The sequence below is a fragment of the Xylocopa sonorina genome, chromosome 11 (genome assembly GCF_050948175.1).
Source record: "Xylocopa sonorina isolate GNS202 chromosome 11, iyXylSono1_principal, whole genome shotgun sequence".
NCBI lineage: Eukaryota > Metazoa > Arthropoda > Insecta > Hymenoptera > Apidae > Xylocopa > Xylocopa sonorina.
In genome coordinates this window covers 2,435,533-2,449,636 of record NC_135203.1, presented here as the reverse complement: position 1 = coordinate 2,449,636, position 14,104 = coordinate 2,435,533, and the positions used below count along the sequence as shown (strand labels likewise).

Sequence of the window (14,104 nt, the reverse complement as noted above, 5' to 3'; positions counted from 1 at the left end):
CGGTGATCTGCATAGGTGCAATGTCACCACGGTGCAATGTAGCCCTTTAGCTATTGTGGTAACTCTTTATGCAAGATCACACTTCCATAGCGCAAATCGAAGATTTTATAGATGCGATATCGCATCCTGGTGCGATGTAGCTTCTTAGACTATGATGGTGATGATGTTTCCACGGAATAAGTGGAAGATTTGGGCTTCGTTAGTCGCAACACTATCGTGAAAAACGCGTCGTTCATTATCGCAACTCTAAATGGACTCAGAAACTAATAATTGAAAACTATTACTTCCATAGAAAACAAAAAGATGCAATTACTCGCGACATGTGTAAATCGCAACACTATAAAACTAATTGAAAACTATTAATACACATATTAAAATAGCAAATAGAATTTAATCTTACCCGTGAAACAAATAATAGTAAACAGTAATTATGGATTCAGTAAACAATCGCGATCTCATGATTCGCAACACGAATCATAGAAAAGCAATCACGATTATCATTTTTACGCAACCCTAATTCAAAGCGCGATATATTAATTAATACACAACTCTAATAAAAATCGCGACCTGAAGTTAATCGTAACGCTAATAAAAATAGCGATTTGGATTTACTTGCAACTCTAATTGAAACCGTAATTAATTATTCGCAACACTACAATTGAAACCGCGGCTCGTTCGGTAGGCCAGCATTCCGATGGCTAGAACATACTACTACACAAATACGAGCATAGTGACAAAGTAGTAACAAAAAATGACTTTGCATTCAGATAATTACTTCCAAATGCATAGTCATTAGTAGTTGCCCTCTTCTCCGGGCCTCTTCGGCATATAGCCTCTTCTTTCTTCGGGCATGAAGCCCAGGATCCTGAAACTTATATCTAAGCTCAAGATTCCCTAATCACAAACCAACGAATGACTCAAAAAATGAATGAAAACATGAAACGAGAGACTTCTAAACACACGCAAGACGAGCAACGATTTAAGAAATCGTTGTCCGTGCAAGCGTGCTGAATCTCGAGTAGAAAACGTTCGTTTCATGGAAATCGTGACCGCGACTGCAGGTCGATTCGAAAAATCGATCGAGTAAAGCCAGTGGCGAACGGCATCCCCCGTTCGTGCCAGCTATATCGTCGATAATTCAAATCTAATTCCCTGAAACAGGTTGTACCACACGAAAAACGCGCCTGCTCGATCGGTGACTGCGGTCAACCTGCCCGGCCATACCTACTTATTACTAGCAGACAAACATACCAGAAGTAAACTACCTACCTACCTAGTCCTATATTCAAAATAGTAAAAGATTCGCACCATCACATTTGTTCAACTTCCGGAAATTTCTCATTCAAACACTCGAACGCAAAAATCCTACACTAGAGAGAACGCCCCGGGACGCCTACGACACCCGAGCTTGGCATACAATAGCACACTCGCACACTCTAAGGGTACGTACCAGTGCTGTAATCGACTGACGAAACTAGCGACCATTGCGTACAACGCCAGTAAAGCGTTTATATCTACATTTGAACGGTCAATGTGAAATTTGAAACATTGAACTAATCTGTATTTTTCATAAAACATAGAAGTTATCCTAGCGACGAGAATGTTATTGGAATTGGTACCATTATTGTGATCAAAAATAAATTCGATACCATTTATAAGTAATAGTAAATCGTTTCTATGTAAACGACGCACTTCCAGGGCCTAACTACACACACAACGTGGAAGATACATCGTGCACGATACACTAGCACGTCAGCCGCGAAAAAAACATTTCATTAATTATTATACAATCATCGTGCCCATCGCCTCTTTTCCACCCAAGTAGCACCTGGGCACGTAAATGGGGTCCTGGCAATGAACACGGAAGGGGTTAAATCTGAAAATCCTAATCTAAGTATAATGATTAGTGATATCTATTATTCTTTGAATTGAAAAGTTAATCATTGAGTAGTAGTTATTACGTTGCATAGAGCTGTAATGAATTCTACTTTAAATCCTAACACAAATAAGATCTGGAGATGATCTTAGAAATGATTAAATAAAATATACACAAGATTGCTGCTACAGCCACCAGTGTGGTTGATGTTTTTTCGCGTCCACGAAAATGATTAACATGACCAGAATTTCGTCGAGTAACATTCTAGACACGGCCTCCTTTGAGGCAGGAATTGAGATACGCTCAGTTAGCGCGTCATGAAGCTCTAAGCGAGATCCATAGCTACTAATATCCTTGGTGAAGGTTGCGGACTCCCCGTCTACCCTTCGGAATAACCGAGGGCCTTACAGACAGGGCAGGGCGCCCCTACTGGGGAACTATAGCGACATCTAACAAGCTAACCGAACATGAAGCTAAAAATGTTCTATGCAGTGGAATAACTACCAATTATTAAATACTGCTCGAGAAATGAAACAAGAGATTAACAATTCATTTTAATATTACAATGTATAGAATAGAGTTAAAGGCGTGGCGCGATGCAAACAAAGTGAAGGATTCTTCACCCTAAAAAATAATCGACATCCTTTGGAATGTATCCCTTTCTTCGAAGCGAACGCTCCCCCAATCTGATCTCAAAAATATTCAATGTTCAAATATTCAAAGTTATATTTCAAATTCAAGTCAAATTTTAAAGTTAATTTAAAGTTAATTTTAAGTAAATTTAAAGTTAAAGTTAAACTTCAAATTACAATTAAATTTAAAATCAAAGTTGAATTCGAAATTAAAACTAAATATAAAATCAATTATTTTATATTCTGTATATTATAATGATAGAAGGAACCGGTAAGCTTCTCTCTCATTGTCTCAAACAATATTCAATTTAACTATAGAATGATTAAGTCCTAATTCTATAATAAGTGTACTACTTTCGATCGATCTCGTCATCAAAGCACTCATTCTAAAATATGGGAATAGTATTCAAGTCTGATGCTTCGATTTCGAAATACACTCGTCGCGAAATGTCCTCTTGCACATGTAATATGACATTATTTTGGCAACCAAGCAAACAGATTTTAATTAAAACGAAAGCTATATTATATATTTACAATATATTCCATATATATGATATTTATCATATATATAATTTATTTTATACATGAAATTTACAACATCCACACCAACATCATTACACAATAATTATAATTATTGCAGAAACGAAGTCGGAGGGTATCCGACTTCACCACTACGCACTACTATGACAAAACAAATTGTCTTGTCAAATTATTAAATATGTAATATATTTTACTTATTAATATTCATAAAGATATTTCACTTTTATAGATATTCATATCTAGTGTACTACTCTTTCTTAATGTCATTTCTTAATATTAAAATCACTTATCTATTAGTTAAACTTTAATATTACTAAAAACGCGAAATGCAAGAAGACCTATCCTGATCTAATTAATAACACAGACAAAATAAATGTTAGTACTCATGGGTATAATAATATACCCATGGTCACTATGCTCGTCAATGGAATACTACGTAATTACGACCAGTCACCCGTGCCGATTCGGACCTTTCGTCCTACGGCATGATTGAATGACTGGAGGAACTTAAAAGCATGCAACTCACATTGTATGATGCGTAGAGTAGTCCAGGCGAAGTCATCAGAGATGCTGAAGTCTCGAGGAAATCATCAGAGATACTGCTGGAGTCTGGATAAACTGCTGCTGTTACTGCTGCTGCTGCGTCAGTGAAATCGTCGAAGATATGGCAAACGCCTAAAGAAAGTCACATTATGAATTAAAATTCATATTACCACACAATGAATCAGTTAAGAAAAAGTATTAAGAAATATTACTTACTTCTAGGAGGACATCATGAACCTTGTAACCAGGGTAGAACAGGTAGACGATTCATAGTAGAAATAGCTGAAAAGCTTAAACAAAAACCACATTATTACAATATAGCCTTTTAAAGTTCTTGTTAATGTTATTGATTATTAATTTACTTTGTTGTAATTAATCTTATGATTGATTACAATGAATCAATCATAAATATGTTAACTTAGTAATTAAAAAAGATTAAAAGTTTATCAAATTTGGAATTGTAAATAAAGTACGATAGATACTTACATTTTTGGCTTTTGAAGCACAGCTAGCTCCTTTGGGTAGACAGCAATTTGACTCTAGTACCGTGACAGCATATATTTAATAAAAAAAATTAAAAATAAAAAAATATATAAATAAAAAACTACAATGCTATTGCCATTTACGAAGCAAACACTGACTCTAATCTTTCGCGCACGAATATTATAAAAAAAATGTAATTAAAATTAGAGCAGCTGTGCTCTAAAAATATTAAAATTATCCCAACAAACACTGACTCTACCAACCGCATTGCGCGCGGTCACCAAAATATCCTGGAAAAAGAACATGGGGGAACAAGGGGTAAATAAAAACAACACACAATTTACTTCGTATTATTCTTCATCTTTTCCTGACCGAGTGTTTGTTCGAGAAAATATTACTTTCGTTTTAAATTATGGAAGTATGCAAAAATATGTATATATAAATAAAATTGATTATAAAGTTTGAATATATTGTAAAATATATCCAAATATTATGAACTACATATGAACACATTAAGAAATCATGATTGATCTACGAAAATTCTAATACGCTTATTTGTTATCAGAATTTAAAGCTATATTATATATTATAAATATTCGAAATTGCTTGCGAGAATGATTATTAAACGAATAACTCATTACTTGCTATGTACATCATGTTTTGCCATCAATTTTATATCAAATGTTATCAAATGATTAATATAAAGGTAGTATAAATTTAAACTATACGTTGAACATTCTTATAGTCTTTGCGTCACACCTCTTTTAATAATAATTATAATATTACCAAATTTCCATGAATGGTACCATTGGCCTTTGTTATATTAATGATTATGATGTTCATTACTCCTTATCCATTGTTTGGAAAGATATAACCGATTAAAAATCTGTGACAGAATGAAACAAACCAATTAGAATAAATATACAAAGGTATAATTAGTTATATTAACATTTTATAATAAACGAGTTCATAAATCATAACTTCAAAATTCAAACAAAGTCTACGGACAACTATGAACAATAAAATGCATAATAAAAGAAAAAGCAGAAAGATAATTTAAAGATAAATTCATATTTCTAATGATAATGTTCAATAAATAATTAATCAAGTGTGCAGTGACTATACAAAGTTTATAATAAAACAAAAGTGTAATAGAATATTAATTAAGAATATTACGGAGTCGACAATCAAGCGTGTGAACATACCTCGAAAGCAGAAACATGTCTCGAATAATTTTATCGGCAACAAAGGACATCTTACCCACAGTCGACGACGACACGAACTGACTGCTGATGCCACGCTCTGCATGCCCCGCGAACGACCGAAAGAGGTTGAAGGCGTTCGAACGCAGCCGAAGGCGCTCGAACGTAATTATTCAACTACCCTTCTACGTTTCATTCCGTGGCCTTGGTATTTCGCTATCTGCTTCAACTGTAAACAAATCAACTAATTGAAAATCTACTACCAAAGGAGTAGATTTACAGTACCAAGAACAGTACCAAGTTCCAGGAAAATTTTCATGCGTATTTTTCTCACAAAAGTACGCATTGTTATATTATGGTATACATTGTCCTAGATAATTTACACAGAAAAATTTGTACTGTCCTATAAATATATATCTACACGTAGAGCACGTATAACATATATAATATTTCACTCTATATATTATTTTATTATCTATACAATGTTAATTGTGAATATTGCACTACATTATGTACTGAAATACTTGAATTCTTACCGTAGAAAGGAATTTATTGCAATAAATCTCTTTCAAGGCAAAATTAAACTATCGAAAAGAATAAATATCAACTATATTGTATTAATTACGAATATTGCAATACATTATGTACTGAAATACTCGAATTCTTGTCGTAAAAAGGAATTTATTGCAATAAATCTCTTTTGAGGCAAAATTCAACTATTGGAAGAAAGAAATATTAACTATATGGTATGAATTGCAAATATTGCAGTACATTATGTACTGAAATACTCGAATTCTTGTCGTACAAACGAAATTATTGCAATAAATCACTTTCGAGGTAAAATTCAACTATCGGAAGGAAGGAATATTTCAATTTACATTTCTCGGTATTTCGTTGCAAATTTACGTTTAGGAATGAACTAGCACAACACGTTCTCTAAACAATATTTTCGCACTTTTTTACCAATGTAGCAACTCAAACACGTTTTATCTAACTTAAAAATGTCAAAATTGAGAAAGGACGAAAAGAGACGCTACCGATATGACGCTTCGAAATGTTGAGTAATATGCGTAAATAAGTATGAAATCATGTTACTTACGTTCTTTGTTCGATTCCTTAACGTTTGGAACACAGAATTAACATTAAACACATAATATAACTTAATATTTCGTAAAATGAAGTGAGCTTCATGACAGAAAGAAGAAGTCGACGGAAATCTATCCGCACATCGGAAATCAGCATTCGTGATTGGTTAATTCTAATTGCAACTATTTGATGAGCAATTTAACAATCATATGTATCTAGATCATTTTACGAATTGATAATAAGTGAAAGAAAAGGACGATTTAAATTATGATAAAATAATAATTACTCTGTTGAGAAATGTTTATAAAATCTGAACAAGAAAGCCCAATTGAATGGACCAATAGAAAATACGGTATCAGAATAATTTCAATTAAATATTCAATATTACACAAAAAAATATTGTACTGGATTTATATTTTAAAAAGACAAATTGCATAATATATCAAAGTCAAGCTTATGTACTAGAAAGGAGAAAAGTTTCAATTCATATTTCGTTAAAATATGCTTGATGCTTTTCCTTCATATTTTTTTAACATCTTAATCATGCACAAACATTCTTACTTATCTTTATTTAAATGAAAGTTTAATACATGCACAAGAAGAGAAATATACGTATATTTCTCAAAAGCGATCTCAATAAATTCACGTGGAAAGATATAAAGTTATACTTTGTTTAAACTTTTGATCATTTCTTGAAAATTTGAAACCTACCTAGACAACACACGGCAAGATGGTATCGACACGATACCAACACTGTATTGCCACATGCGAAGTTTTCCTTCGGTACATATATTCTCGCAATACATGGTTTTACTGTTTGTAGGAATTGTAAAAAATAATATAACCCTCTATCGCATGAATTTTTAACGATGAGTTGAAAGAAATATATATAAAATAAATATATATATTTTTACAACAAAGTAATTAACAACTTTACGAAAAAAAATCGCCGTATCGAGTTAGTTTATTAACAAATAATAAAAATAAATTCTTATATCTTTGTTTCGTGTCAGTGAATCTATTTTAGAATCAAAAATAAATAAACTGGTTAGTTTAGTCATTTTTAGTATTCGTTTATAATTTTCATGGAAACAGCTACCCCATATAAATGTCAGTCTACACCACTGCCAAGCGTGTCACTACGCTGAGCTGATAGTGTTATTGCCACGGAGATGTTGCCCTTATACCATATTCGCGGTGCTATAACATAATAGTGTCATGACACAAGCGTCACCCCAATGCTAAGACTATGCCATTATAAGAGCTGAGTACGAGCACAAACTTAGCATGGTTTTGCCACGAAATTCGTTCCATCCGTTGCCACTGGCGTATCAATCGCTGTGTTGTCTGGGAAATTGATAAGTTACATTATAAATAAAAGTAAACTACTATGAGTACATACAAAACGGAATGCGCGATAAAAATTGTAAATGAAGTTTCATTATATTACTATTGTAATTATAGTTAACTATTATTTCCTACGCACTCGTAATTTTTGAAAGTAAGGAACAGTTCAAACAAAACGAGACGTTTTTTTTTGCAGCCTCGCATATATACTTTCGTTGACGCTTTTATTGAAACATTTAAGTGAATTCACAGAGATAGATAAACCAAAATATTGTGTTGCTGCAAGGGTTAGACAATCATTTCAAATGATTGTCAAATATACACAATCATTACTCATTATTCTTATATGACGCGTAGATCCGAAGCGTGCGTTGCGCCTGCGCAAACCGCTCGTTAAACTGCTTCCAAGTCGTTTACCGGAAAGGCGGGATAAAATTATATTGAATCTGTGTGTACAAATAAGTAAGTATAAAATGATAAAAAAGGGTGCGTAATTCATCGGGTAGTAATTAAAAATAATGAAAAAATAAAAATTTCGTGCAGATTCTAAAAACAGTATGCGCAGACTAAGTATGAAAAATAAATGTAGAGAGTCGGAAACAACCAGTGACAGCAATTCCGAAGAAGATGGCGTCGCGTGTCTAAGTATAGCCGACAACTACGGAATGAAGAAAGGGAAAGAAAATGAAAATGTGGATTCACCACGCAGAAGTTTGGCCAAAAAACGCACCTCTCGCGGCCGGCATAGTCAAAAGGAAACAACCGACGAGTTTCCTCCGTCGCCTGAAGTCGAGAACACTGTAGATTCAGAAGAAAAAAATAAGAATGTCGGAAAAGCTGGTTCAAGCAAGAGACTTAAAAAAGATGATCAAAAGACATCTACTTTGACGAAGTCAGAGGGGAATAACGAAAAAGAATACGAGGTATGATTGATATGATCATATTTTATATCTACTACTCATACATTTCGATTTTGTTTGCGCGGCAACTGGAATGGCGTCGCTTCGGTTTATAGCGTCTATCCGTATTAACCGACTTTATACCACCGTAAATAACAAAAATTGCCTTTATAGCGAACAAGATACTACAGAGAATCTAAATTATAAAGAACAAGAAAGAAAACAAAACTATTTAATAATTTCATTTATATCCCCGTATTCATATGATAATAACAAATGTGTGTATTTATGCATTTACACTTTAAGTAACAAAATCCGAGATTATAAATGCAACTCATAAATCCATAAATATAATGTTATTACTCAGGTAGAAAAATTAGTTGGCCAACGTACAATCAAAGGTCGCCGTCAATTTTTAGTTAGATGGAAGGGATACGGTGAAGATTCTGATACATGGGAACAAGAAAAAGATTTAAATTGTGCAGAATTGATCGAAGAGTATCTAGCTGAAAATACAGAGGACGAGGAAGAAAATAAAATTAAAAAATCAGATAACACTCCAAAATTGCAAAAGATTAAATCTCCTAAGGTGGAAAAAAAATCAAAAAGATCCAAAACAAGCCTAAAAAAACAAACAGAGAATGGTATTGTCTTATATTTCTTTTACAAATGTGTATTATTGTATAGTTTTATTCTAAGTATTATTATTCTTGTTGTTGTTTTAATTAATTTTAGGTAAACAAATAACAGCAGCAGATGATGATAAGAATGAAAAGGATAATCAGAAAGAATTTGAAGTAGAAAAAATTATAGAAGTGCATTTTAAAAAAAATAAAACAAGAGAATTTTTGATTCGTTGGAAAGGATTTACATCAGCGGATGATACATGGGAACCAGAGGAAAATTTAAATTGTCCTGAATTAATTGAAAAATTTATGCAAAAGGTTGAAAAAGCCAAAACTACTGAAGCACGCGAACTTAGGGCAAATCGGCCACATACAAAAAGATACACATTAACTACACATGAGCAAGGACGGAGATTATCTCGACGAAATATGGATAAGCAAAGGTAATAACCACTTGCAATTCTGTAAATGTTTATATGCGAATTAAGGATACCTTTTTTTTCTCATCCTACAGAGCTATGTACCATGAGTGTGATGAATAAGTGATTACAAAACAGCAAAATTACAAGAAATTTATACATATATGTAAACGTATATGTAGATATTAAAGCCGTCAAAATCCTTGGGTACTAATGAGATGTGTGGGGAAATTACTTGAGATTATGAATACAATTACAATATAACTAATGAGAGATACTGAAGAGTTTAAATATACTTGAGAGTTAAATTTGACCTCGTGCAAAGTGACATGCTACAAATTTATATTACAGTATTTGTATTTGATTTTACTCTGTTAATAATTTTATTGTATGTCAAGCTGTATGAAACAGAACTTCTTGAGTATAATGAAACACTCAATTTTAGTTACCCTAGCATCTCATAAACTACCCCTTTCATTGTTGGCAAAATATTGAGGGGCAACTACAAGAAAGGTGCAATCACTTAAGCAACTCACAAAAAATACAATTCATTTATGTACAAATTTTAATAATTAACACCTTGCCCAAATTTCTTTTGGATAACAACTTAATTCTCGATAAAATTGCCCATCTGACTATAAAAGAAGTAAAGTACTACTAGTATCAACATCACACACATACATATATATCATTGTTTTTATTGATTTTATTATACTTTAAAATCATATGAGAGGACCTTGGAGAAAAACTATTTGTTTTAATTTCTACGAATTTTATGTGCAAAATCTCATTTTTCTATTAAGAAATTTATTAATGTAAATCTTATACATTAAAAACATTCGATAGATTTCATTATATTTCTTACAGTATTTTTGATTGATAAGCGACTTAAATGATGATAATATGATGCATGTAGTTATTCGTAAACAACAAAAATAAAAGTTCATTATTCCTTATTAGTTTTAGAATAAATACAGAAAAGTGATGTACCAATTGTAATTGAAGCATTTTTATGAATTATATAAACGACTATGAAGAATTATTCTATCAACACATAACATATAAATAATTAATTATTAAGAGATTAGTTTTCATAATGTATACTTATGGCACGCGTGTAAAACAAAAAAGATTTGAGCATGTAACAATTCAAATGTTTTATTTTACAATTTAAGAATAGATCTTAATACATGTGTATCAATTATACTTTAAAAATAAAACGGACTTTCTACAAGCATATTATTTATTTTATAATTCTCTATTTTGAGTTATAATTACTCGCACATTACTCAGTAAAAAGCATGCAAGATGAACGAGCAATATTGGAAATAATTGATACCAAAAAAAGGTATAACAGTTTTGGTCAAACTGAAGGTGGTTTTAGCAATTTCTGGGAAATATTTTTTATATTACTCGCCGTCGTGATTCTAATAATTCTATTTACGATTTGTTATCGTTGCATCTACACACAGATCTCTTACATATTCAAAAGGTTCACTACATTTTTGTTTATATTATATGCAAACGTTTATATTATGAAGTACCATGGCTATGTTCAGTTATTAATATTGCATTAAAGTTACATTCTCTTAAAGATGTTTTACACGGTGGAACAAGGACAACTCCAATAACAATTTTTCCATAAAAAAGGAAATTAAAAACGGTTCTTGCGTAAGAGAGCCATTATCATGGCCCTATAGATATAATTTTTCAAAATTTCATATGAAACATAATGATCAAAGGAACAAACAATACAAATTAAAAACTTTTTTACAAGTACTTCAAAAATATATTATATTAAAAATTATTATGTGCAAGTAATCTCTTGTTATATAACTTAAAATAAAAATTTATAATTAGGAAAAGAAAAAATTACTTGGCCCGCATGAAAATAAAATTGTGACTTCTTCTAATCATGTAGATTTAACAAAGCAATTACTTTTGAGATTGTCTTTCTCATCTTTTTCATTAGCTCATGCTAAAACCAAAGATGTATCTAAATCAATATCAAGCAAATGGGAGAATAAAAATCTTGAAAATTATAGATCCAATCAGTTAACTACTAAAAGTACAAAAGATCTTCATCCAGACTCATTCAAGGTATTAGATAACTTTGAACACTTATATTTATAATTAATATAATTTTTTAATTACGCGTTTCTTCCTTTTCAGAATAACAAAAATATTTGTTTGTCAGAGGAACATTTAAAATTGTTAGTATTACCGTTATCTTCAGAAAAATCTAATATAGTAAAAGATGGATTATTATTAGACAAATGGGATATGGAAAATGTTCACAATTCTAGAGAACGAAACGATACGAGTTCTAAACTGATTGAACTTACCTATGAAGATACAAATACGTTCAGTAACAATAGCAAAAGAAATAGAATTTTCACTTCCCAATCAAATTGTTTACCTTACTCTTTATTATCAAATATAGCTATCGATTCAAAATATTTCTCAGATTCTATGATCAAAAAACCAAATATTGTACCACACATGTCTATTAACAAATTAAAAAGGTTTCCCATAATATAAATATCACTATTAAACTTTTAGTTAATTTAATTGAATTATGCAGTAATAATTTAAAATATTTATGTAGGTCAACTATAATAAACACATCAACCAAAAATGCAAATTCTAACACTTTTACCATGGAACAAACTTTTATACCCGCACCTGAAGAATTAGTGTGTAATAATGAAAATACTTCTGCTCCTTTGAATCATATGTCAGAAATGGATGCAATTTATGATGAATTAGGAATATTATTCTCATGGTACATCAAACTTCAAACACAACCATGTCAAAGAAAGTATTGTCCTTTGAAAAGAAATTTGAAACAAGCACAACACAGTATAAGAAAATGCCAAAAAAGATTTAACTATTATCAAATGTATCCCTATGATCAAAGACCTACATGTAATAGTGGAAACATATGCGCAGATACATATGATGAGCTAAAACTGATGTGTGCTTCTCCTAAAGAAAGAAGGAGTGTTTATCAATGTATGCTTAAAAGAAGAAGATATTTTTTAAATCAACCTTGCATTATATCTAACCAAAACAGCACCCAAGAAGAAAACACAATTTAACAATTTGAAAACTTTCACTATAGGAGTAAAATCATTAAACGTATGTTTAAAAAATTATTTTATTTCATTAATTACATACGCTCGCTTCTTTTTACTTCCTTTACTTGAAGACCTAAAAATATATTATGTATTACAGAGAGAAAAGTGCTTGCATTTAACACGAGAGTATAAATTAGAAGTAATTATTCATCAATATGTTTGGCTTAAGTAAATAACTACCTGGAGGTAACGACTGTTTTAACTTTTCTGCCTTTTCTTTGTCTGTAATGACAAGGGTGTACAAAAATCGTGAACAGCGAACTTTAAACTTCACATTATCAGCATTCTTCTTAATTTTCACAGCTGTATTATTGCAACGAGAATATGTAAAAATTGATATAAATATAAATAAAAAGTAATTTATATTTACATATATAATATAATAAAAGAATTATTTATAATCTAAATACTTACATTTTGCATCTTTCCTTCTGGCTTTCAAGAGAAAGTCTTTGATTTCTTTAATTTCTCGTGGCTAAAATGTATTTTAAATTACTTGTATTATTAAGATATCATGCCACAATAAGGTTATGTTACGTCAACTTAACGTACACTCTTAATATATCTTTAAGCATAATGTGAAGTATATTGTAACGCACAATAAAAAACAAATGTATTAATTATAATTAAAAAGTAAGTACTTAAATACTGACCATTATGAACAGAAGTTTGATGCTGCTAGAATCACCTGGAACAACTGAGAGAAATGGTTATTCGACTACTGAATTCTAGAAATTTCTAGATTGTACGTAGAATACATTTTTCCAGAAAGAACATTTAATACGCAATTTAAAAAAAAAAGAAATGATTTGCAATGAGAAATTGGATTATAGAAAATCGCGCAAAAAAATAATACAAACCTTATTACGTTCCAACCGGAAGAAGAACGTGTTCCGTAAAAATATGTATGCATCAAATCAGCAACAATATATTATTGGACATAAAACTCTATACAATTGAAAGTTAGTAATAAGCAAAAAGTTAATATAGCTGAAAATAAAATTAAATAAATACCATTAATTAAAATAATCATTTAATTTTATATTAATCTTACATTTATTGATGTTCAAACATGAATTCAAATTTTATATTATTGAATGTTAGAAATCAACATTATAACACCGTCTGTATCTCTGAGACACGTATTATTTTTAAGATAAAGTGTCTTATATCATTTATCAAGTTATTTCTTTTTTATTAAACTATTTTATTTAATAAAAAAACAAGTAAAAATCTCAACATTTATTTCATAAATGAAAAAAATAAATAAGACTATCCGGATTTACTAAATACATTTGTTCAACAATAATC

General features: G+C 30.9%; 3 protein-coding genes across 3 annotated transcripts in view; 2 read left to right on the top strand and 1 right to left on the bottom strand.

Moving 5' to 3' along the window:
- Rad23 (UV excision repair protein Rad23) overlaps window positions 1-14,104 on the top strand; it is a 76,027-nt gene that overhangs the window by 13,631 nt on the left and 48,292 nt on the right. The gene's annotated exons all lie outside the window — the stretch shown is intronic.
- Window positions 8,106-10,350, top strand: LOC143429410 (uncharacterized). The gene is made up of 5 exons (XM_076905066.1): window positions 8,106-8,171; window positions 8,253-8,632; window positions 8,976-9,252; window positions 9,344-9,677; window positions 9,749-10,350. Exons 2-5 carry the CDS (start codon window positions 8,267-8,269, stop codon window positions 9,774-9,776), a joined length of 1,005 nt encoding a protein of 334 aa, XP_076761181.1. The 5' UTR covers window positions 8,106-8,171; window positions 8,253-8,266; the 3' UTR covers window positions 9,777-10,350.
- On the bottom strand, window positions 12,796-13,551 carry Rpl38 (ribosomal protein L38). Its single transcript, XM_076905081.1, has 4 exons — window positions 13,447-13,551; window positions 13,208-13,268; window positions 12,974-13,096; window positions 12,796-12,866 (listed from the first exon to the last, which is right to left on the bottom strand). The coding sequence occupies exons 1-4, from the start codon at window positions 13,447-13,449 to the stop codon at window positions 12,826-12,828; spliced, it is 228 nt and encodes a 75-aa protein (XP_076761196.1). The 5' UTR covers window positions 13,450-13,551; the 3' UTR covers window positions 12,796-12,825.